Source organism: Ovis aries, chromosome 2 (assembly GCF_016772045.2).
Source record: "Ovis aries strain OAR_USU_Benz2616 breed Rambouillet chromosome 2, ARS-UI_Ramb_v3.0, whole genome shotgun sequence".
Lineage (NCBI taxonomy): Eukaryota > Metazoa > Chordata > Mammalia > Artiodactyla > Bovidae > Ovis > Ovis aries.
The window spans coordinates 238,596,164-238,620,158 of NC_056055.1; the positions used below are offsets into that span (position 1 = coordinate 238,596,164).

At 43.9% G+C, this 23,995-nt stretch overlaps 1 protein-coding gene across 5 annotated transcripts; it reads right to left on the minus strand.

Moving 5' to 3' along the window:
* Positions 1-1,109: 1,109 nt before the first annotated feature.
* TRNAU1AP (tRNA selenocysteine 1 associated protein 1) lies at positions 1,110-23,039 on the minus strand. 5 transcript variants are annotated; one of them, XM_004005063.5, is made up of 9 exons: positions 22,915-23,039; positions 22,182-22,279; positions 16,101-16,200; positions 15,437-15,489; positions 13,034-13,165; positions 11,422-11,541; positions 8,363-8,525; positions 8,126-8,159; positions 1,110-1,385 (listed from the first exon to the last, which is right to left on the minus strand). In XM_004005063.5, the coding sequence occupies exons 1-9, from the start codon at positions 22,939-22,941 to the stop codon at positions 1,249-1,251; spliced, it is 864 nt and encodes a 287-aa protein (XP_004005112.2). In that variant the 5' UTR covers positions 22,942-23,039; the 3' UTR covers positions 1,110-1,248. The 5 variants fall into 5 exon arrangements, with proteins under 5 accessions (XP_004005112.2, XP_027821218.2, XP_060266596.1 ...); XM_027965417.2 differs by lacking the exon at positions 11,422-11,541; XM_060410613.1 differs by having other exon boundaries at positions 1,110-8,159.
* Between the last annotated feature and the right edge of the window lie 956 nt (positions 23,040-23,995).

Consider the following 23,995-nt stretch of genomic DNA (forward strand, 5'->3'; position numbering starts at 1 on the left):
TGGTAAATGGGATTTCCTATTTGGAAAATACATCAAGATCTGGTTTGGTGATGGTTGATAATCTCATTGGCTAGCTTTCTGAATTACCATTTCCTATATGTAAATAAGACTCATGCATTTAGTTTAATATAGTTTATGCACTTACTTTAGTTTTAACATTTTCTTAAGAGGTGGGATTGGCACATACATGGCACCATCTTGTACCTGAAACAGTCTAGGCCTTTTTGGTCTAGAATAAGCTGGCTGGGAACTGGTTTGCTCAGACAGTAAAGCATCCGCCTACAGTGCCAGAGACCTGGGTTTGATCCCTGAGTCAGGAAGATCCCTTGGAGACGGAAATGGCAACCCACTCCAGTATTCTGGCCTGTAGCCTACCAGGCTCCTCAGTCTCAGTCCATGGGGTCCCTAAGAGCTGGACAGGACTGAGCGACTTAACACTTCTACCTTCGCAGGTGGCACAGTGGTAAGAGAATCTGCCTGCTAATACCAGAGGTGCTTTGATGTCTGGGTGGGGCAAATCCCGAAAGAGGAAATGGCAATCTGTTCCTGTACTGCCTGAATTTTCATGGACAGAGAAGCATGAACACTTTGACTGTTCAATTGAAAACTGAAATTGGAAGTCGCCTGTGGACTGGCCTGCCAGGCCCCACTGTCTATGGGATTTCCCAGGCAAGAGTACTGGAGTGGGTTGCCATTTTGTTCTCTTAGATCTTCGCAACCCAGGGATCGAACCCGGGTCTCCAGCATTGCAGGCAGTCACTTTACTGTCTGAGCCACCATTCAACCATACAATGGGCCCTGAAATTTACCCCCCAATTCAAATAATGAATTCCTAGACACCAGGTTTGAAGCAAATTTTTAGGGGGAAAGGAAACCTGAAAAGTAACTGCCCACCATGTGACACTATCCCAGCAGGTAACCACAACCTTAAATGTGAAACTTCCTAAGAAGTTGGCTTAGTAACTTAGGACCCACCTTTGTTCTTAATCATTATATCCAGGAGTGTAGGTGACATTATCTGGATAAATGAGATTACTGTTCAAAGATGAACCTCATTCAACCCTCTTCTAACTGGTCTCTGGGTTTTCAAACTCAAATGAAGGCAGCAGTGTTAGAGGAAAAATATAATTGCAGGAACAGCTGATTACTAAAATCTTTATGAAACATTTCAAAAAAGTCTTGCGGCAACTTTAAAAAAGGAGTCTCTTCTCTCCGCACAAGTCCATTCTGGCTTGTCCCTTGTCCTGGCTATATCATGGCAGGGATCTCTGAAGACACTGTGTCCAGAGGCTGCCAATGACAGTCCATCAGCGCATCGTACAGCTCCTCGCTCTGCCCCATGAACTCCTTGTTGGCCTCGGTCACATCCAGCTGCGGCATGGGGTCTGGAAGAGAAGCAAGGGTGGCTTCAGGGGCGCAGCACTCAGCAGACACGGGACTCGGTGCCCTTCTCCCCTCTTCCTTGCTGGGGCTGCCAGCCCTGCTGCCTCTGCAGGGTTTGTGAGGATGAGAGCAGGGCAGGGGACAGTCCACCCTCAAACAGCACAGGGTCCATTTGCTTGTGGAGGCTTTCAGGAGTAAATGCTACAGCACCCCATGATTCATCCATGGCTGGCTGAATCCAAGGAGGTGAAGGAATGGAAGGTAGAGAAGGCTGACTACAGGTTACATGTGGATTTATGACTGAGGCTGCGCAGGAGGCCCTAAGCCCTAGTTAATCAAGAAAAGAAAGTAGAAAGTGAAGTCATGTCCGACTCTTTGTGATCCCATGGACTGTAGCCTGCCAGGCTCCTCCGTGGGATCTCCCAGGCAAGAACACTGGAGTGGGTTGCCATTTCCTTCTCCAGGGGATCTTCCCGACCCAGGGATCGAACCCAGGTCTCCCGCACTGCAGGGAGACTCCTATGGGATTACTTGGTGGCTCCAATGGTAAAGTTAATCAAGGGTCTAACTCTAACTTTACAGAATGTAACATGTAATTAGTACTCAAGTAGTTTTGGCTGTCATTCCATGTTTATTAAACACTACACATACCTGTAACTGTCACATGTCTCAGACTTTCTGGTGTGGTCCTTTTCTGAAATTTGGGTTTGGGAAACCTGATCAAGATTACTAAATCAAGAACAATGAATGTCTAATGAAAGAGCTAGAGTCAAGTACACAAGCTGAAACACCAAGTTCTGTATTGAAAAAAAAAATTTTTTTTCTTGATTGCAATAGTGGTATTTGTTCACCAGAAATCATGACAAAATACCTAACAGCTTCCTTTTAAACCCCTAACAAGTAAACTATTCTTAGAAGGGAGTATTACTGAGCACTGAAAATGAACCTCGGTTGCATCCAACTTGGATGAATCTCACAAATAAAATACTGAATGAAAGAAGCAAGACAGTATACACAGCACAGCATTAAAATTCAAAAACAGGCAAAACTAAACCCTGCTATTTAGGGGTGTATAGCTATGTGATAAACCTATAAAGAGAAGGAAGTTTTGTCACTACAAAACTCAGAACAGTAGGGACTTCCCTGGTGGTCCAGTGGGTAAGACTGCACTCCCAAGCCTTTGATTGTGTAGATTACAACAAACAGGAAAATTCTTCAAGAGATGGGAATACCAGACCACCTGACCTGCCTGAGAAATCTGTATGCAGGTTCAGGAAGCAAGAGTTAGAACTGGACATGGAGCAGACTGGTTCCAAATTGGGAAAGAAGTACGTCAAGGCTGTATATTGTCACCCTGCTTATTTAACTTCTAAAGCACAAGCTGGAATCAAGATTGCCGGGACAAATATCGATAACCTCAGATATGCAGATGACACCACCCTTATGGCAGAAAGTGAAGAGGAACTAAAAAGCCTCTTGATGAAAATGAAAGAGGAGAGTGAAAAAGTTGGCTTAAAACACAACAATCAAGAAACTAAGAGCATGGCATCTGGTCCCATCACTTCATGGCAAATAGATGGGGAAACAATGGAAGCAGTGACAGACTTTCTTTTCTGGGCTCCAAAATCACTGCAGATGGTGACTGCAGCCAGGAAATCAAAAGACGCTTGCTCCTTGGAAGAAAGGCTATGACCAACCTACACAATCTATTAAAAGGCAGAGACATTACTTTGCTGACAAAGGCCCATCTAGTCAAAGCTATGGTTTTTCCAGTATGGCTCAGATGGTAAAGCGTCTGTCTACAATGCGGGAGACCTGGGTTCAATCCCTGGGTTGGGAAGATCCCCTGGAGAAGGAAATGGCAATCCACTCCAGTACTATTGCCTGGAAAATCCTGTGGACAGAGGAGCCTGGTAGGCTACAGTCCATGGGGTCACAAAGAGTCGGACACAACTGAGCGAATTCACTATGTATGGATGTGAGAGTTGGACTATAAAGAAAGCTGAACACCGAAGAATTGATGCTTTTAAACTGTGGTGCTGGAGAAGACTCAAGACTCCTTTGGACTGCAAGGAGATCAAACCAGTCAGTCCTAAAGGAAATCAGTCCTGAACATTCACTGGAAGGACTGATGCTGAAGCTCTAATACTTCAGCCACCTGATGCGAAGAACTGCCTCACTGGAAAAGACCCTGATGCTGGGCAAGACTGAAGGCAGGAGAAGGGGACAACAGAGGATGAGATGGTTGGATGGCATCACCAACTCAATGGACACGAGTTTGAGCAAGCTCTGGGAGTTGGTGAAGGACAGAGAAGCCTGGCATGCTGCAGTCTGTGGGGTCACAAAGAGTTGGACACAACTGAGCGACTGAACTGAACTCCCAATGCAGGGGGCCCTGGTTCGATCCCTGGTCAGGGAACCAGATTCCACATGGCACAACTAAAGACTGTGCATGCTGCAACTGCCACCACTAAAAGCTGGTGCAGCCAAATAAATAAGACCCCATGAACTGCAGCACCCCAGGCTTCCCTGTCCTTCACCATCCCCCTCAGATTGCTCAAGCTCATGTCCATTGAGTTGGTGATGCCAACCAACCATCTCATCCTCGGCTGCCCACTTCTGCTCTCAATATTTCCCAGCATCAGGGTCTTTTTCAATGTGTTGGCTCTTATTAGGTGGCTAAAGTACTGGAGCTTCAACATCAGTCCTTCCAATGAGTATTTAGGGCTGATTTCCTTTAGGACTGACTGGTTTGATTTCCTGGCTGTCTAAGGGACTCTCAATAGTCTTATCCAGCACCATAGTTTGAAAATATCAATTCTTTGGCATTCTGCCTTCTTTATGGTCCAACTCTCACATTCGTCCATGACTACTGGAAAAACCATGGCTTTGACTATATAGACCTTTGTCAGCAAAGTGCCACCTTTGCTTTTTAACACACTGCGTAGGTTTGTCATAGCTTTCCTTCCAAGAAGCAATCATCTAATTTCATGGCTGTGGTCACCATCCGCAGTGATTTTAGAGCCAAAGAGGAAATCTGTCACTGATTCCTTTTTCCCCTTCTATTTGCCATGAAGTGGCAATCTGCTATCAAAGCCACTATGATAGCCAAAATGACAAATTGTAACTGTTGGTGAGGATGTGGAGAAACGGAAATGCTCCAAGCATTTTTGGACAGGTCTGGCCATTTCTCAAATGGTTAAACAGAGTTTACTATATGATCCAGCAATACACTCCCAGGTATACAGTGAAGAGTACTGAAAAGTTGTCCCTGAAAACTTTTCTACGTCCACACAAAAACTTACACACGTATGTTCATAACATTATTTATAACAATGAAAGTGGACACAATCCGAATGTCCATCAACTAAATGGATATCCAGAGAATGGAATATTATTCAGCCATAAAAAGAAAGGAATGACACATGATATAACAGAGGAATCGGAAGTCAAGTCACAGAGGTCATTCACCAAAGACCACATCTCATACATGACTCCATTTATTTAGAATGTTCAGGATACATAAATCCAAAGGAGGTGAGTGGTTGCCAGGGACAGGATATTGGAGTGACTGCTAGTGGTTTCACGGTATTCTTCACTGGAATTAAACAGGGGTAATGGCTGCACAACTTTGTGGCTATTTTTATTTTATTTATTTTTTTTTTTTGTGGCTATTTTTAAAAACTACTGTACACTTTAAAAGGGTGAATTTTATGTTATGTGAGTTACACCCTCCAAAATAAAAACCAAAAAACCTAGCCGAATTCTTACTGTACATCCTATTGTATTTCAGGAATTTTTTCATTGAGAAATCTTTCTATATCAATATTCTTAGAAAAAGACATGATTTAATAAAACAAAAAATCTAATTAAAATCTTACCAATATTTAATAAATCTATCATTAGATATTGATCTGTATTGATATCACTGTGGGATAAAATCTTTCAGGTGAAATTGATTTCATGCATATGAACATTTTAAGAATTCTTTGTAGAAAGATAGTATATTTTAATTTGTATTTAAGTACTAGTATTAGCAGTATGATGGTTACATTTTGTGTCAGCTTGGTCAGGGTAGTGGTGACCAGTTGTTTGGTGAAACACTAGTCTAGATATTCTGTAGATGTGATTCACATCTACAAATCAGTTGACTTTAAGTAAAGGTGATTATTCTCAATAATGTGGGTGGGCCTTAGCCAATCAATTAAAGGCCTTAAACTGAGGATTCTCAAAGTAGGCATTCTACCTCTAGGTGCTAATATAGAAATCCTGCCTGAGCCTCCAGCTTGCTGAAGCACATCACAGAGCAATCGGCTCTATTGCTCTGGAGAATCTTGACTAACACAAATAGTATATGCTTAAATTATTTTCTCTTGTGGTTTATAGGCCATTTGAGCTTCTTTTGTAAACTGTTTCCAACTTTCTCAGGTACTCGATAGAATCAGCCAGTTGGTGCTGAATCAACCAATCAGAGGTGAATCTTTTCACATAAGTACTGTGCCCATTCCTGCAACCAGAGGAATCTCTCTTGTAATTCTAATCTAAATTATGAGTTGAAGTTTTGAGCATGTACAGCAGCTCCATATGGGAACTCTAGGAAAGCAGAGCATGACCTGTCTGGCCACTCCATTCAGTGTTGGTAATGGCATATGGGAACAGATTAGCAAAAGGCTCCAGCAAGGGCAAGCATTTTTGCTGCTGCTGTGTTTTGTTTTGGGTGTTTCTGGCCGAGCCACACAGCTCTAGGGATCTCAGTTGACCAGGGACTGAACCCGGGCCATGGTGGTGAAGCACCCGGCACTGGACCGCCAGGGAATTCCCAAGGACAGGTATTTGGGTGTGTAGAAGTGTATGGACGCATGGACAGTATAGCACCCTTCCTCACTTGGATGACAGGGCCTGGAAGATGGCCTGCTGAACCCAAGGTACAGATGAAGAATGACAATCCCTCCTGGGCCCTGTCTCTGTGTGGCGATTAGGTTAAAATGGGAGGCATTAGAGACTTCCCTGGTGGTCCAGTGGTTAGGACTCTATGCTTTCACTGCCAAAGGTGTGGGCTCAATCCCCGATTGGGGAACTAAGATCTGACCACCAAAAAAAAAAAAAAGAGGGAGGCATTATAACTGTGGTAAAGAGCCTGAAGTCTAGGGCAAGACTGCAGGATTCTAAGACAGTCTACCTCTTGCTACGATGTTGCAACTAAGCTGACCTTGAACACAAAATTTAATTTGTTTCCTCTCCTGTAAAATCAAGATAATTATGGTACTTACCTCAAAACCATTGTGAACACCAAGTGAGTTAATACCTGTATACGTGCTTAGTGTATACTCACATAGTGAAACTTGTTGGCTGTTAACTATTTAAGCTTCAGTTTTCTTTTCTGTAGAATGGGATTTATAAAAATACCTATTCATCGAAGTGTTGATAGGCAGCAGTGCCTGCAAAACTATTATAGCAGTGTTGGCTGTAATAACAGATGATGAAGAAATAAAAAACTCTAAGGAGTCACACACAAATATGGTTATAATCAGGATAATTTCTCTAAAAAGGAGGCAAAAAAGGGCAAGAGACTAAAGCTAGAAAGACAGGGACTCCAGGTTGAGCCTTGCTCCTAACTCACTGTGTGATGAGAAGACCACGTGGACCTCCAGCTCACCATCCCTCTACTGGAGCTGTGTCTGCCCAGCCCACCCCTACGCTCGCTGCTGCCAGAATCAGATGACAACACAGTCAGTGTAGTGCTTTAAAACGCTATGAAGTTTGTTCCATGGCTACGGATGATGTTTCCTTTAAAGGATATTTTGCTTACAGATGACATTTTCCCTATGACCTTCTCTTGAAGAATAATTCTTAAAACAGACTTAAGTTTTTAAACTTGGAGTCTTTCTGTACCTTAAAATAAAGCTTTATTTGCTTAGAAATCGATGTTTATTTTACTTCTTTAAACCTTAAACCTAACATTCTGTTCAGAAATATGTTGAAAAAAATTTTTTAAAAATTTTTAATAATTTTTTCAAACCTTAGACTCCTTTAAAAGTATAAATATCTCATTTGAAAAAATATTTGTCTGAAGGTCAGCAATTACTTTGGTTTTACTTTTTCTCTGTTAAATTCAATTAAAAAATCACAACAAATTTTTAATTTTAAATAAGCAATAATGGCTATTACCATGTAGCAAAACCGGGAGGTGATTTTAGTTTCTTCCTTATACTTTACTGTATTTGCCAAACTTTCAATCATAACTATTACTTGAAAGTGAGGAAAATAGGTAATTTAAGATACATGGGGGGAGCTCCTTGGCAGTCCAGTGGTTAAGAATCTGCCTTCTAATGTAGGGGTCTCTGGTTCAGTCCCTGGTCAGGGAACTAGGATTCCGTATGCTGCAGGGCTCCTAAGCCCGCAGGTGACAAACAGCAAGCCTGCACGCTCCAGAGCCTGTGCCCTGCAACTAGAGAAAGACTGCTGGGCTCAGCAACAAAGACTCAGCGTAGCCCATAAAAAGTATGGAAAAAAATTAAAACGTGAAATTAAAAATTATTTTACAGGAATCTGACAACCTGTGCAACAAATATAAGGCAATGGAGTCTTTGGTTCAGACCTACATCTTGGGGTAGACCACCGCAAGTCCAGGGAACCTCGGGAGCCCTCCTCCGTCTGTTGCTCCCTGGCGTGATTTGGGATCCGCACTCCCCACTCAGGTAACATTCACATCTTACACTGAGTGAAGGGAGTCCTTTCTTACCTTCCAATGCATCATCTCCGACTTCTTCATACGTCTGCCAAGAGACCAGAGAGGTGGGTGAGAAGCACGGTGAAAGCCTGGCCCGTGACTAGGATGGCTTGTTTTTAACAAGAGGAATTCCCTCTTCATCTTTCCCTGTCTTTCTGAAGCGCAAGCTCCTGTCCTTAACCACCCCACCCTGGAGACTCACCCAAGTCTCTAGAGGATGTGGGGCCAGACTGGCCAAGTCATGGTTACCTGCATGGTGCTCTGGGTGTAGCCGTACTGGGGATAACTGTAGCTGTAGCTGCCTGTGTTCTGGTCATAGCCCCACTGGGCGTAGTAGTTCTGGTACTGCTGGTAATACTGGTTGTAGCTGTAACTGTACATTTGACTATATTCCACTGGCTTCACACGGCTCCTTAAAGGAAGAAGGAAAAATAAACAAACAAATGAGCAAACATTTCCATAACACTATATGACCGGGACTGTTCTAAGTGCTTTACACAGACTAACTCATTTAATCCCCACAATGGTGCTATACAGTAAATATATAATTAATCCTATTTCACAGATGAGAAAACTGAGGTACAGAGAGATTACATCATTTGTCCAAAGTCACATAGTGAGTAAGAGATTCAAACCCAGGCAGTCTGATCCCAGAACCCAGCTTTAAAGATAGGAGCTTTGGGGAATTCCCTGGTGGTCCAGTGTTTGGGACTCTGCACTTTAAGTTCCATGGGCCCAGGTTCAATCCCTGATCGGGGCACTGGGATCCTGTGGGCCACACAGCATGGCCAAATTAAAAAAAAAAAAAAGGCACTTCCAATGGTTAGGTTTGTCTCCCTTACAAACTTTATTAGTACTGACTTTTCCCCTTCTCAAGATCTTGGAGGGCTGTTCTTCTGCCAGCCACAAAGGCTCAGATTAACATGGCCTGGATAATCTGGATTTAGAATGATCCAAGGAGCATTTTCAAATTACAAAATATCTTATCACCTTTTCCCTGCAAAAAACATAAGGTAAGTGTTTCAGGAGCCTGGAACTGTAGTCAGAGACATCATTTGTGGAGTAGGTACTTGGGATTTGTGCCCATTCTTTTTTACATATGGTCTCCTTCTTTAAGTCCCGTACTGTTCTACGACAGAACTATTATTTATTATTTCCTCTGTAAATATGAGAACATAGCCTCTGAACGGTTAAGTGATTCACCCAAGACTACACAGAGGACTGGAGCCAAACTTTAACTCCAAGGCTTGCACCCCAACCACAACACGGTTCATTAGGCACCTGCCCTGCAGACTCAAGTCTCCTATCTGTCTCCCCCTTCCTGCATTCACCAACCAGGGCTGAGGCCCAAGGTCAACAGAAAGCTTTCTTCTCTGATTCCACAGCTACCCCAGTCACTGCTAACCAAAGACAGAATGTCAAGCCTGCAAAAGATCCACTGCTTTCAAAACCTTAAAAAACCACAGGTGATGAGCTCTTCCCAGGTTCCTCGTGTGCTCAGTGTTGGCTTGGTGAGGACTCAGCCTGAGCAGTTAGGCCGCATCTGACTGCCTTAGCATCACCTCCCGATTGGGCGGCTCGATGAAGTCTGATGGCAGAGATTTCCTCTCCCTGCCCACTGCCAGGCTGAAAACTGCTCATGTTTGCCTCTGTGACCCTACCCTCCTGACCCAGGCATCCAAGGAGTCTACCACCCTCACGACATGCTCAGGTCACTGAAGGCACAGGGTCTGGGTCTACACATTTCTGTTTCTCCACACTTGGCTTACAAGTCTGACTCTCCAAGGAAACAGATTACTCAATTCTTAGTGCATGAGGGCACCTCCCCAGAGGCAGGCATCAATGCTGACAACAATGCTCAATGAAGAAACAGATGTAACAATATAACGGCTCTGCAGAAGGGACTTTGTTTTTCTTGTTTATAGCTACAACTTCAAAGTCTAGGGCGGGGATGTGGTTGCAGGGACTCAGTTATCATTGACTGAATAAATGATGACACAGCAGAAACCACCAAAAGAGTAAACATCTGAAGAACTGCCAGACAGAATATGCAATCAAAAGAATATTCCGCAGCTATTAAAAATGTTGTAATGATGACAATTATGCAACTATATGGCAAAGTGAGTGTGTATACTGAGTAAACTGGGGAAGAAGAGTGAACATTGTTACTGTAATTAAAAATGAAGAAGCAACGAATCTACCACATGTAAACTGACCCGTAAGCACGCGGTGTGTGTGCGTCTACATCAATATCTACGTTTATACAGAACAGAAGCTTATGGAAAAGCCTGAAAAGGAACCCAGAACTTATAAGCAGTCATCTAGAGTAATAAGGAACTTCTTTCTTTTCAATGTTTTCTTTAATGTTTTTACATATACTGTAGAGTTTAGAACAAATAACATTTGGAGGGGAGAATCGCTGAGGCTAAACTGCAAAGAGCCTCCAAATTTTTTGCTGTCTTAAAAAACACGGCCATTTGGAAGTTCTGCCCAAAGAGTGTAACCACTTATATACTTTAACACGAAGTTTCTCAGCCTTTGTAAAATTGACTTTTGGGTGGCAGAGGAGAGCATTCTTTGTTCCGGGAGCTGTCCTGTGCACTGCAGGATGTTTAGTAGCATACCTGGCCTGTGCTCATTAGATTCCAGAGGCTCCCCTCTCTCAGTATGGGATGTGACAATCAAATTTATCTTTAGGTGTTGCCAATGTCCTCAAGTTGAGAACCACTGCTTGGGCCAAAGGATGGAGAATTCTATGCAGAGAAAAACTGTCTTATATCTGAGTATAAAACATGCTTGGATATGCACGGGATGAAGGGTTTTCTGCCCAGAGTGACAGGTACAATAGTGATATATATAATATTCTATCCTGCTTATATCATTATTTTTCTTTTGGCCACAAGGCGTGGCTTGTGGCAATTTCCTGTATCATATTCCCTACATCATTAATTCTTAGCCACTCCCATAGCAAGGGGCACTCATAAGAGGTTTGTATGTTTCAACAGCAGCTCTACTGGGCAAAGAGCACACAAACTAAGTTTGCAGAGCCCAGCTGCTTTTCCAGCATCGCTATGGCGATTCTGAACGTGCCTGCCTCCCCGAGTCATAGCTCTCTCCTCAGCTGTAAGCTTCTGCAGGGGCAACAGTGATGCTGGCTCATCTCCAGCACCCAGCCTGGCAAATACTGGGCACTCATTACTTGTGGCCTGCACTGAGTCTCCTGGCAGCCTCCCAATCAGCAAGCGGATGCCCTGATTATCAGCAACCGACAAGGCATGTCTCGGTTCCCACGCCAGCGCAGGACTCACGCTTTGGGGATGGCCACGCTCAGCCGCACTGGTTTAGACCCCAGTCCTATGGCTCCCTGGCACTCTGTCAGGGCTCGCTTCTGTTCCAGCTCATCTGTGAATTTCACAAAACCATAACCCCTGCAGGAAAAAGACACACACGCACTATTTAGATCACAAATGTGATGCAGGTAAAACCAAAGAACGGAAAAGAAGCTGAGAAGGGAGAGAGCACCCATCAAACCACATGGGCAGGCCTGAGCGCCCCATGAAACAGAGGGTTGTCACAGAGCAGTGTGAGACCCCAGCACTGGAGGATCCCACTTTCAGTTCACCAGCCTCCTCCATGCCATCCTGATGTGGCTTCTCCCTAAACAGGAGCTTCCTTCCCAATCTACTGGGAAGTATTATTATTATTATTATAGTAGACGCAATAGTAGTAACAGTCACAGAAGGCCAAATATTTACGGAGCCTGCCCTGCATGCCAGGTGCTACCCAAGGCACTGGGACTCAGCAGTCACAAGCAGACAAGGTTCCTGCTTTCCTGAACTCATATCCCACTTGGGGATAAATGAATGACAGTTAACATTTAATGACCATTCATTATTTCCCAGGCACTATGCTGAGTATTTTCCCAGTTATCTCAATAAACTGTCCAACAACTTGAAGGGATTATCCACATCTTATTGAAGGCAAAACCAAACTTCAAAGACATTTAATGACTTGCCCGAAGTCATACCAGAAGCAGAATTCAAAGTCCAAGCCCATAACTACTACTCAGATCAAAAAGGAATCTTTCCTGCCATGTATGGTATGATCTCACTTATGTGTGGAATCTAAAGTATGATATAAATGAACTTATTTACAAAACAGAGACTCACAGACACAGGAAACATGGTTATCAAAGGTGCAAGAGGGTAGAAAAGGGCTAAATTAGGAGGAGTTTGAGATTAGCAGATATAAACTACTACAGATAAATGAGGTCCTACTGTATAGCATGCTGCTGCTAAGTTGCTTCAGTCATGTCCGACTCTGTGCGACCCCAGAGACAGCAGCCCACTAGGCTCCTCTGTCCCTAGGATTCTCCAGGCAAGAATACTGGAGTGGGTTGCCATTTCCTTCTCCAATGCATGAAAGTGAAGTCGCTCAGTCGTTGCCGACTCTTAGCGACCCCATGGACTGTAGCCTACCAGGCTCCTCCATCCATGGGATTTTCCAGGCAAGAGTACTGGAATGGGTTGCATATGGAACCATATATATTCAATATCCTGTAATAAATGATAACGGAGAAAAAAAATATATATATAAACCCTTAAGGTCTTTCCACTTTTAAAGTAAAAATAATACATAAAAAAGGAAATACCTATAAAGCATTCTCTATTGATTTAATACATCATTTCATCCTCACACCAACTCCCATAAGATGCAGATACCATTCCACAGATGAGGAAACAGGCGCAGAGGTTCAGGTAACTTGTCTGCTGCATAATCCCTGGGCAGTACTGAGGCTGGGATTTGCACCAGGCGGTTTGGCTCCAGAGCCTGAGCCTTCACCACCTCGTTATCACACCCTCAGCTATGAGATGCATGCTGCAGCCAACAGGGTAGGCATCAAGAAGAGTAAGGCCTTACTTAGACACGCCTGTCTGGTCCAAAACCACCTTGCCTCCCCGGCAGGAGGGGTAGACTTTGACGAAGAACTCATACAGCATGCCATCGTCCACATCTGGGGTCAGATCCCCCACAAAGAGGGAGTATTCAGGGCTGAGAAGAGAGAACGAGATTCAGACACAAAGGAGAAAACTTCTGTTCTTGTGAGCTCTCTTGGCCCATTCTAGGTAAACCTCTTCTGTGCCGCGTCAGAGAACACCACATCTGATGGGTCCTTAACCTAGTCCTAATTTGTTTCCTCTGGCAGTCCTGGCAGAAGAGTTTCGGAAGGAGTCTCCTGCCCCAAGCCCCTCACCCACTGAATAAAGCCTATCTGGCTTCCAGCTTCACATGCGTGCAGACCAGGGGCCAAGTCAGAGATGCTCAAAAGATAAAGCCAGAGATCCTGCAGTCACTGCGTACTTTTAATCCAAACGGTGAAAAGCACAGGAGCATGAGAACTGAACCTTCTCCCCTGGAGATGGGCTAACATGAAATCCCTCAGCTTTCAGGACAGGGCCAGCAAAATCTTCTGTGAGGCCGCACAGTAGCTATTGGAGGCTCTGGGGCACCTCTCATTTCTGTTGTCTTTTGTCTGTTTCCACAATCCTTAAAAAATGCAAGGGGGGCCAGGGGGCCTTCCCTGGTGGCCCAGTAGTTAAGTCACTTAAGTAGTTAAGGTAGTCCACTTTCATTGCAGGGGGCATAGAATCGATTCCTGGTCAGGAAGCTAAGACCCCACAAGCAGAGCAGCATGGCCAAGTAAACAAATGAATAGTTTAAAATATAGAGCAAATTTCCTGGCGGTCCAGTGGTTATGACTCTGTACTCTTACTGCCGACGGCCTGGGTTTAATCCTGGTTGGGTAACTAGGATCCTGCAAACCGTGAGGCACCGCCAAAAAAAGAAAGTAAAAAAACATTTTTAGCTTTCAGGTAATGACAAAATTAGGTCAGTTTGCCAACCCCCGTAATGGAACAATAAACTCATTATTATTTTATTTCGGGTATGATACATATTCCTTGCCTAAGATCAGAATATATAAAAGGACAAAGAAAAATAAAATACCAATAACCCAACTCAAAGGGAATCACCATGAACACCTTGATATGCATTTTTGTTGTTTTGCTTTAGCTTCTTCCTTTGAATTTATAAAAACTGGATACAACTCATTTATTTTGTTTCCAGCATTTTTTTCACTTACAGGATCTCACCAACATCTTGACATGTGAGTATTCTGCTACAACATGACACCTGAACGGATTCACAATATTCCAAAAAATGGACATATTGTAACTCAACAATATGTCCCACTTTCCTATTATTAGATTACTTGGATTTTCCCCCAATTTTGCCCATTATATGTAGTATCTCAATGAACATTTTCTTTTTTAAAAAAACTTTTACTGTAGTTGATACACAATGCTGTGCTAACTTCAGGTGTACAGCAAAGTGAATCAGTTTATACAGACACACATATGCATTCTTCAATATTCTTTTCCCATATAAGCCATTACAGGGTCTCAAGTAGGGCTCCCTATGCTATACAGTAGGTCCTAATTAGTTACCTATTTCATATACACTAGTGTGTACAAGTCACTCCCAACTTCCCAATTTATTCACTGCGTCCCCTTATCCCCTGGTAACCATGATTTTGTTTTCTACATCTGTGGCTCTATTTCTGTTTTATAAGTAAGTTCTTTTTTATGATTCCACATATAAGTGATATTACACGATATCAAGGCTAATCTTTACACATGCGTGCTAGGTCACTTCAGTCGTGTCTGACTCTGTGTGATTCTATGGACTGTGTAGCCCACCAGGCTTCTCTGTCCATGGGATTCTCCAGGCAAGAATATTGGAGTGGGTTGCCACGCCCTCCTCCAGATCTTCCCAACCCAGGGATCAAACCTACGTCTCTTATGTCTCCTGCATTGGCAGGCAGGTTCCTTACCACTAGTGCCACTTAGGAATAATCTTTACACATATCCATGAATAAATACTGAAAAGCAGAATTATGGGTTCAAAGGGTATAAATCTATCTAAAGCTTTTGATACATTGTTCTCCAGCTTTCAAAGCAATCTGAAATGCTTGATACATTTATGTTGCTACAGCAATTCTTACTGAATGAAATGTCATTACCATGGGCAGTCACGGGACTAGGAGAGGGAGCAAATACAGAGAAGACAGGGGCCTTGACATGAGCAAACTGGAAGCATCCCCAACAGGGATGGGAGGGCTTGGCCTTCAGGAGGGAAGCAAACTGGGGCCAAACTCAGCTCCCCATCCTCCTCTCTGGAAGTGACCAGCACAGTGAACACATCTTGTCTCTATTTAGACATTTCCCAGGACTTGAAGCTACCTGGTGGCTACTCTCTACTTACCTGTTATCTGGCTGTTTCCCATAAGTGGCGTAATTCAGTTTAAAACGCTTTGCCTGAAAATTTAAAAAGAAACAAACTAAAACAGAGAAAGGTGTTTCAAGAATCAACAATTTTTGGAAAAAAACTGAAATAAATTACCTTGGCCAAAACATCTCCCCCTCTCTAAGCCTCAGCCTTTTCTCTTGTTTAAAAGGAGGGGGATGCACGGATGACCGCTAAGGGCACTGCCAGCTCCATGGTTCTATGAGCCCAGGTGTGCCAGCGTGGTGCAGCTGTAAGCTAAGTAACTGTGGGAAGAGCAGAATGCAACTCTCTTGAAACGTGTCCTCACAGCTGCCAGCCTGTTCTACTTTGTCAATCAAGCAAGAGGTCTAGAGGTTCAAGTCTTCTGTGAAGGGAGGCAGCAGTGCAGAGCGGAAAGGGCACGGGTTTTAGAGGCAACCAATCTTCGGTCTGCATCCTGGCTCTGCCACTTACTATCTGTGTTGCCTTGGGCAAGTTATTCCATCTCCCTGAGCTTCAGTTTCCTGGTCTGTCAAAGATAACAATGTCTACTGTTTAGGGTTGTTATAGGATTAAATAAAATATATGGTAGGGATTCAACAAATGACAGTTATCCATGGTAACAAAAATGGCAACATTATCATTATCTAAGTGTGCTTACAGGTGTGGCTCCTGGAAGGGGCTTCCCGTTGATTTTATGCAAACACTTCTCAGCTGTGGCCAAATCTGCGAATTCTACAAAGCAGTAGCCAGCCGGGATCCTGGAGAGAAAACAGAAAAAGGGAATGGTTAAAGATCTGATACCCAGGACTTTGACAGTGATTGTGTGGCTAAGACTCTGAGCTCCCAATGCAGGGGACCTGGGTTCCATCCCTGGTCAGAGAGCTAGATCCTATATGCCACAACTAAGTATTTGTATGCAGCAACTGAAACCAGGTACAGCCAAATAAATAAATATTTTTAAAAAAGGAGGGGTATGGGAAAGTTCAAGAGGGAGGAGAGATAGGATATATGTTTAATTATGGTTGATTCAAGTTGTTGTACGGCAGAAACCAACACAACACTGTAAAGCAATTTTCCTCCTATTAAAAAATTAGAAAAAAGAGTAATTCAAGCTTTCACACACAGACAGACACACACGCACACACAAGATGTGATACCTAGATGAGAGACTGAGTCTGAGCTGGAGGGCAGGAAAAAATGTTTTTCTCATGACAGCCCATATTATTTTTGTTCCATGCTATACTCCAGTTCAGAATTTATAGACCTGAGTATAAGTACTGCCAATCCAGGCCAGTACCAGACTCATTTAGTAAGTCATTTATTCATGTACTGTATCGCCTATGAAGAACTCTTGCCAAAGAGGTTTCCTGGGACTTCCCTGGTGGTCCAGGGGCTAAGACTCCAAGCTCCCAAGCAGGGGGCGTGGGTTCCATCCCTAGTCAGGGAACTAGATCCCACCTGCCGCAACTAAGAGTTCGAATGCCACAACTAAAGATCCTGCACAATTGAAGACTGAAGATCTCGTGTGCCCTAACTAAGTCCTGGCACAGCCGAAAAAAAATATTCCTATGCAACCCAAGCAAACTTTCAGATCTAATGTCCAGCTTACAGGAAATCTTAGGAACAGAACAAATAAAACACTATGACAAGGAAACAAATAAATCAAGAATGTAGGACCAGAATCCAGAATGTAGAACCTAATGTAAGACAATCTTACCTCTTCAAAAAGTCGTCATTCTGAGAAAAGAAAGAAGTGGGCATTTCTACATTAAAAAGAGACAAATGCAATACAGGATCTGATCTCTGACTGGATCCTAATTCATTAAAAAACAATACTCAAATATTTAGAATGTCATAATCCCTATAATTTACTTCCATCTGGTTCAGCAAAAAGAAAACATCAATCTACTTAAATCTCTACAGACACTTGGATAAGGAGAATATAGCAACATATTAACAATTTTTGAAATTAGGTGGTGGTTACATGAGCGTACATTGTACTCTTTGTAAATTTAAATTTTTCGTAATTTATAGTTTTTTTGATAAACTACCACCAGCCAGGCAGATAGAGTTGAAGAACATGGCACCTGACCTTAAGAAACTTAAAATCTAGTTGGACAAAGTAAATCCACGGACCAGACCTAATTGTGGGGATATGTGTGAGATTCTTGGTGGTCTACTTTTAAAGCATTACTAAGGGACAGAAGGGACTTTATTTTTCTGGGCTCCAAAAATCACTGCAAATGGTGACTGTAGCCATGAAAGTAAAAGACGCTTACTCCTTGGAAGGAAAGTTACGACCAACCTAGACAGCATATTAAAAAGCACAGACATTAATTTGTCAACAAAGGTCCATCTAGTCAAGGCTATGGTTTTTCCAGTAGTCATGTATGGACGTGAAAGTTAGACTATAAAGAAAGCTGAGTGCCGAAAAATTGATGCTTTTGAACTGTGGTGTTAGACAAGACTTTGGAGAGTCCCTTGAACTTCAAGGAGATGCAACCAGTCCATCCTAAAGGAGATTGGTCCTGGGTGTTCATTGGAAGCACTGATGTTGAAGCTGAAACTCCAATACTCTGGCCACCTGATGCAGAGAGCTGACTCATTTGAAAAGATCCTGATGCTGGGAAAGATTGAGGGCAGGAGGAGAAGGGGATGACAGAGGATGAGATGGCTGGATGGCATCACAGACTCAATGGACATGGGTTTGGGTCAACTCCGAGAGTTGGTGATGGACAGGGAGGCCTGGCATGCTGCGGTTCATGGGGTCGCAAAGAGTCAGACACGACTGAGAGACTGAACTGAAATGAAGGGACATAAGTAGGTAGATGTGGCTAGATCCTCTGATATTCCTTCCTTCTAAGAGATTTATACTGAAAACAGTTTTCCTTAACAGCATTCTTAAATCTATCACCAGTGAAAGAAATCAGACTTTTCTGGAACTATGATACTCAATTCAAATAACCTTATGGACACCAAGCCAAAAGGTATGGGCAAGGGAAGTACCAGAGCCCAGGGATCTAAGAACACAGTCTATGAGCTCCATAAATGTTACTGCTTAGAAGAACGGTGGGGCAAATCTGTGTTTTCTGTCTTGTGTGTGCTAGAATTTAAGCCAATGTAAAGACCACCACCAGTAAGAGCTGACTGTTACTGAGCAGTCACTACAGGCCAAGCACTGTGCTCGCCAATTCACATGCACCACCTCATCTAATTCTCACAGAAAAACTCCATGAGGGAAGCAAACTACTGCTCCCATTTAGATACGGAGACTGAGACTCAGGATTATACAAGATGCCTTAAACTACACAGCTGGTATTTGCCAACGGCTGGACTTGAGTTCAGGATAATCTGACTATATTCCTTCCCCAGCAGTTTATTATGAAAAATTCCGAACATAATAATTAAAAGAGCTGCCACAGCAAACACCTTTATATATATATATATATACACACACACACCCCTACCACTTTTAAAAAAATATTTACTTAAAAAAAAAAATTTACTTTACCAAGTGATAATCCATCCATCCACATCCTTACCCATTTATCATCCTTTTCTGTTTTTGTTGATTTTTTTTAAATAATGAAAGTATAACATTTACAGGAGATGGAAAATACAGGTATCATCCTTATTTTCTGATACATTTCAAAGTAAGTTGCAGATATTGGTACATTTTTCTCAATTATTTTAACATGCTTATTATTAACTAGAGTTCAATTACTGTGTACAGTTTTTTCCTTTTAAGTTACACGCAATGAAATGCACAAATTCTGCTAGATGCTGAGTTATTTCCACCACAGATTAATTTTGTGTATTTTAGAACTGACTCAGTGGAAAGATCTTGATGCTGGCAAAGAATAAAGGCAAAAGGAAAAGAGGGTGGCACAGGATAAGATGGCTAGATAGCATCACCAACTCAAACAACATGAACTTAACCAAATTCTGGAAATTGTATGCCATATACTGTATACGTATACCATACATATACATAAACTGTATGTGTATGTATACCAGTCATATACTATATGACTATACAAGTATTCATATATTTACCTATTCAGATACCTGGACTGCAGTTTGGGGCCAACATGCTATGGGGCTTCCCAGGTGGCACAGTGGTAAAGAATCCACCTGCCAATGCAGGAGATGCAAGAGATGCAGGTTCAATCCTGGGCCCGGAAGATCCCCTCAAGTAGGAAATGGCAACCCACTCCTGTATTCTTGTCGGGAAAATACCGTAGGCTGAGAAGCCACCAAGAGCTGGACACAACTGAGGGACTGAGCTCGTAGGCATGCACGCGCACGCACACACCACACAAGATGTGCTATACGTATTCAAGTCCTTTTCATGGTAGTTACACACTTTCATTTCTCTTGAGTAAATACCTAGGACTAGACTTGCTAAGGAAAAGGCAGTGGCACCCCACTCCAGTACTCTTGCCTGGAAAATCCCATGGATGGAGGAGCCTGGTGGGTTGCAGTCCATAGGGTCGCTAAGAGTCGGACACGACTGAGTGACTTCCCTTTCACTTTTCATTTTCATGCATTGGAGAAAGGAAATGGCAACCCACTCCAGTGTTCTTGCCTGGAGAATCCCAGGGATGGGGGAGCCTGGTGGGCTGCAGTCTATGGGGTCGCACAGAGTCGGACACGACTGAAGGGACTTAGCAGCAGCAGCAGCAGCAGCAGAGTTGCTAAGGCAGATGTATTGAAGATGTATGGACTTTCCTGGTGGTCCAGTGGTTAAGAATCCACCTACCGATGCAGGGGACACGGGTTCCATCCCTGTTCAGGGAAGATCCCACGTGCCTCAGAGCAATTAAGCCCATGTGCCACAACTACTGAAACCCACTTGAGCAGAGCCCCTGCTCTGCAACGAGAAGCCACTGCAATGAGAAGCCTGCGCGCTAGAGAGCAGCCCCCACCCACAGCAACTAGAGAAAGCCCGTGCTCAGCAACAAAGACCCAGCGCAGCCAAATATCAAGGTTTTTTTTTTTTTTTTGAAAGGAAAAAAATTAAAAAGATACTGCCAGATACTTGTCCCCAGTGGTTGTAACATTTTCTAGTCCCACCAGTGATGGAAGAGATGTGGTTACTCCACATGCAACTGTATTCTTTTTCTTCTTTGCTGAATTAAAAAAATTGTTGTTAAGGATTACATTACATGGAAAAGGTTATGGCAACTCACTCTAGTATTCTTCCCTGGAGAATCCCACAGACAGAGGAGACTGGTGGGCTAGTCCATGGGATTGTAGAGTCAGGCACGGCTGAGCACACACAGTTACATAAAATGTTATCATTTTAACCATTTTTTAACTGTACAGTTCTGTGGTATTAAGTATTTTGCAACCAATCACTACATTCTTAAGCACTATGCTTTACTGTGCATTACTTTTTCTTGGGTCTTACTCTTTCCCTGTATTTTGTTCCTTGTTTTAAATTCACATTTATTTATCTTACAGTATTCTCATAAAGCACTTCAAAGTCTTTGTCATATGAGGCAGAGTGCACATGTAATATGTATGTCGGTGCCACCATAAAAAACAGCTAGGGTTTAGTAATCAGTGGTGGCTATTTCTTGTTTAGTCGCTAAGTCATGTCCTACTCTTTTGTGACCCCATGGATTATAGCTCCCCAGGCTCTTTTGTTCATGGGATTTCCCAGGCATATGGGAGTTGGTTGCCATTTCCTATTCCAGGGGATATTCCTGACCCGGGGATTGAAGCCAAGTCTCCTGCATTGGCAGGAAGATTCTTTACCACCCAGTCATCAGGGAAGCCCAATGGCAGGAAAGGATGATTCCAATTCTTAATAAAGATTAAAATGTGAGAACCTATGTCAGTGTTTTGGAAAGTATTACAGAATGTATTTTCATGCCAGTAGCTGATTTATCAGGGTTTTCTGTCTATAAGAAAGTACCTGTTTACCAAACAGCCAAAGACTAGGCCGCACTTCATATCTCCCATCATTTTTCAACTGACTGATGCTTTAGCAAGCTGCTTTAGTACTCCGCACAGAGTAGATACTCACTAAACACTGTCTTTTTTTTTTTCTCTATGTGAAAGTATTCTTCACATTTTGTTTTGTGTAAGTATTTACTGTCTCATTCCTCTATTAGAATGTAGTAAAATCCATGAGAAGAGGGACTATTTCTGGGTTATTTCAGCCATGTGTCCAGGAAATCTAGAACAGTAGCACATAGGTAGTGTTTCACATGAGAGTTAAGGGTACTCATGAACTTGGAGAACACAGCTGAATTAGAGTCCTGGCTTCTCATTTAAAAGCTGTGTATATTTAAGACAGCTATTAAGCTTCTTTAATAACAATACTTAGCTCAGAGGTTTTTGTGATTTTAAAGTGCTTATTACCTAGCAGATCATAATCTATTTATATTTACCAAGCATATACCATATGCCAGACATTGTGGTAAACCTTGACCATGAATTAATGGCACTTAATCCTCACCAGGGCTCTATGAGGTAGGTGCTTTCATTATGCCTATTTTTACAGACAAGAGGGAGAGATTAAGTCAATTGCTCAAAGTCACACAGAGCACACAAGAGCTTTCAAACCCAGACTGGCTCAAGTCATCTGTACACCACCAAATGTTAACATCATTATGGCAACTATTACTAGGGGTCAAAGCCCTGACCCTCCACGATGTTAACCTTCTCTTGAATGACACACGCAGCGCGATCTATAAAGCAGAACGAGGACTAAAGTAAGAGGACAAACCCAGTGAGGCGGTTTCGGATAATTTTGACGCTCATCACTGTCTCCCCCATGGTAGCAAAGGCTCTGGAGATGAAGTTCTCATCCATGTAGGGCTCCAGCTGCGTAAACACAAGAGCAGAGCGGGTCGGGCCACATCCAGACTCCTCGTTTTCCGGATCCGGAGCCCCTCCGCCCTCAGCCCGGGGTGGGCTGCACGCTGCTGGCGGGCGGGAGTGGGGTTGGGGGTGTGGGGGAAGAGGTTTCCATGCGCAGAATGACCTGAACCCCCGCGTTCCCCGTCCCTCGCCTTCTTTAAATGTGCTCCTTTGTCGAAGCCGCCCCCCTGGGATGGAGGAATCCATCCCTCCAGTCCCAGAACCAGGGGCGCTCTTCAACCCTTAGGATTCCTCCCATTCTATCCGCCCCCAAACCCTCTTTTCCCCTCCGCGAACCCAGGCGGGGCCCCCAAGACCCCTCCCCCTCCGAGTCAGCCCCCTTCACCAACACGCTGGGACTCACTTGGGCGTCACCTAAGAGAACTGCCCCTCTCCAAGCACTTTGAGGACCCGTCCCCTCAGTCTTGGCCCCCCGGCACCTAAATACCTGGGACTCGCGCCAGCGTCGCCTAAAAGAACTCCCCTCCCCATTCACGTCCACCCTGTTGGAGATTCGAGGGCCCTCCCCACTCGGCCCCTTTCTTCCTCGCGACGCTAACATTCCTGCGCCACAGACCCGGGAAGCCGCCCTCACTCACGTCGCCCATCCACAGGCTGGCCGCCATGCCCGCGGCCCCGCAGGGACTCTGTGGGCCCCCGGAGCTGGCGCGGACGCGGGAGCCGCGGAACCGGGAGCCGCGGAACCGGGACCTCCACGGAGCATGCGCCTCAACCGCCTTCTGCGCATGCTCCGCAGCTCGGCGCACCGGACCGCGCCCGCGTGCCGCTCCGGGTCTTTCCGGCTCCCGGCGGGCAGGTCCCAAGACTGGAGCCCGCGGGAGGGGGCGGGGCAGACCCTGCCCTGCGCTGGGCTGTGGGTGGAGCTGGTGCCTAGCTTTCTCGGGTTTCTATTTAAACTCACACGTACAGATAAAATTACAGAATTTTACGCTCCTTGTGAAAAAAAAAAAGCAAATATAAAAACTTTTTTTTTTCCCTTCAAGTAAAAGATCTCCTTTGGGAGTCTGGGCGATTCAGTTCCACTCACTCAGGCAAATTACTGACTGGTCCGCTCCAGCTACCCCTTCACACTGCATTTCCCAGTTTGCAAGAGATTTCTGTTGACTGCTGCGCTGGGATTCTTCCATCATTCCCTGGGGAGCAGGGAGGGCAGAATTACAGCGAGTGTAAATTGGGGCAACTGTGTCATCTCAAACCAATCAGTCTCAAGTCTTGTCACTTTCTGGCGTCTCACTTCTACACTAATCCAAACCACCAGTTCTAACCTGTCCCCAAACAGTGACCTGCCACAGAAGGCTCTCAGCAAACACCATTTCTAGATAATCCTGACAATTTGACTTCTAATCTGAGTGTCCCAGGCCTTCACCTCAGTTTAATACCCATTTCCTAGAATGTGAAACTTCTATGAGAATTGTCATCTCCAGGTGTGAAAATCACTCCAAGTGCTTGAGGACCCATTTCTGAGGCTCCTTCTGGGCTGATGGGCCACTTCAGCCCTTCCTTGACAGTATACAAATCCCAAACTTGGGGTGTTTGGACCCAAAGACAAGCACTGGTGGATCCAGCCTTAGATCCAATCACAAGTTGCCAAATTTCCAGTTTTATTCTGTTCACTTCCACAGTAGTGTAGTGTTTAGGTGCTCTGACTATAGATTTGAA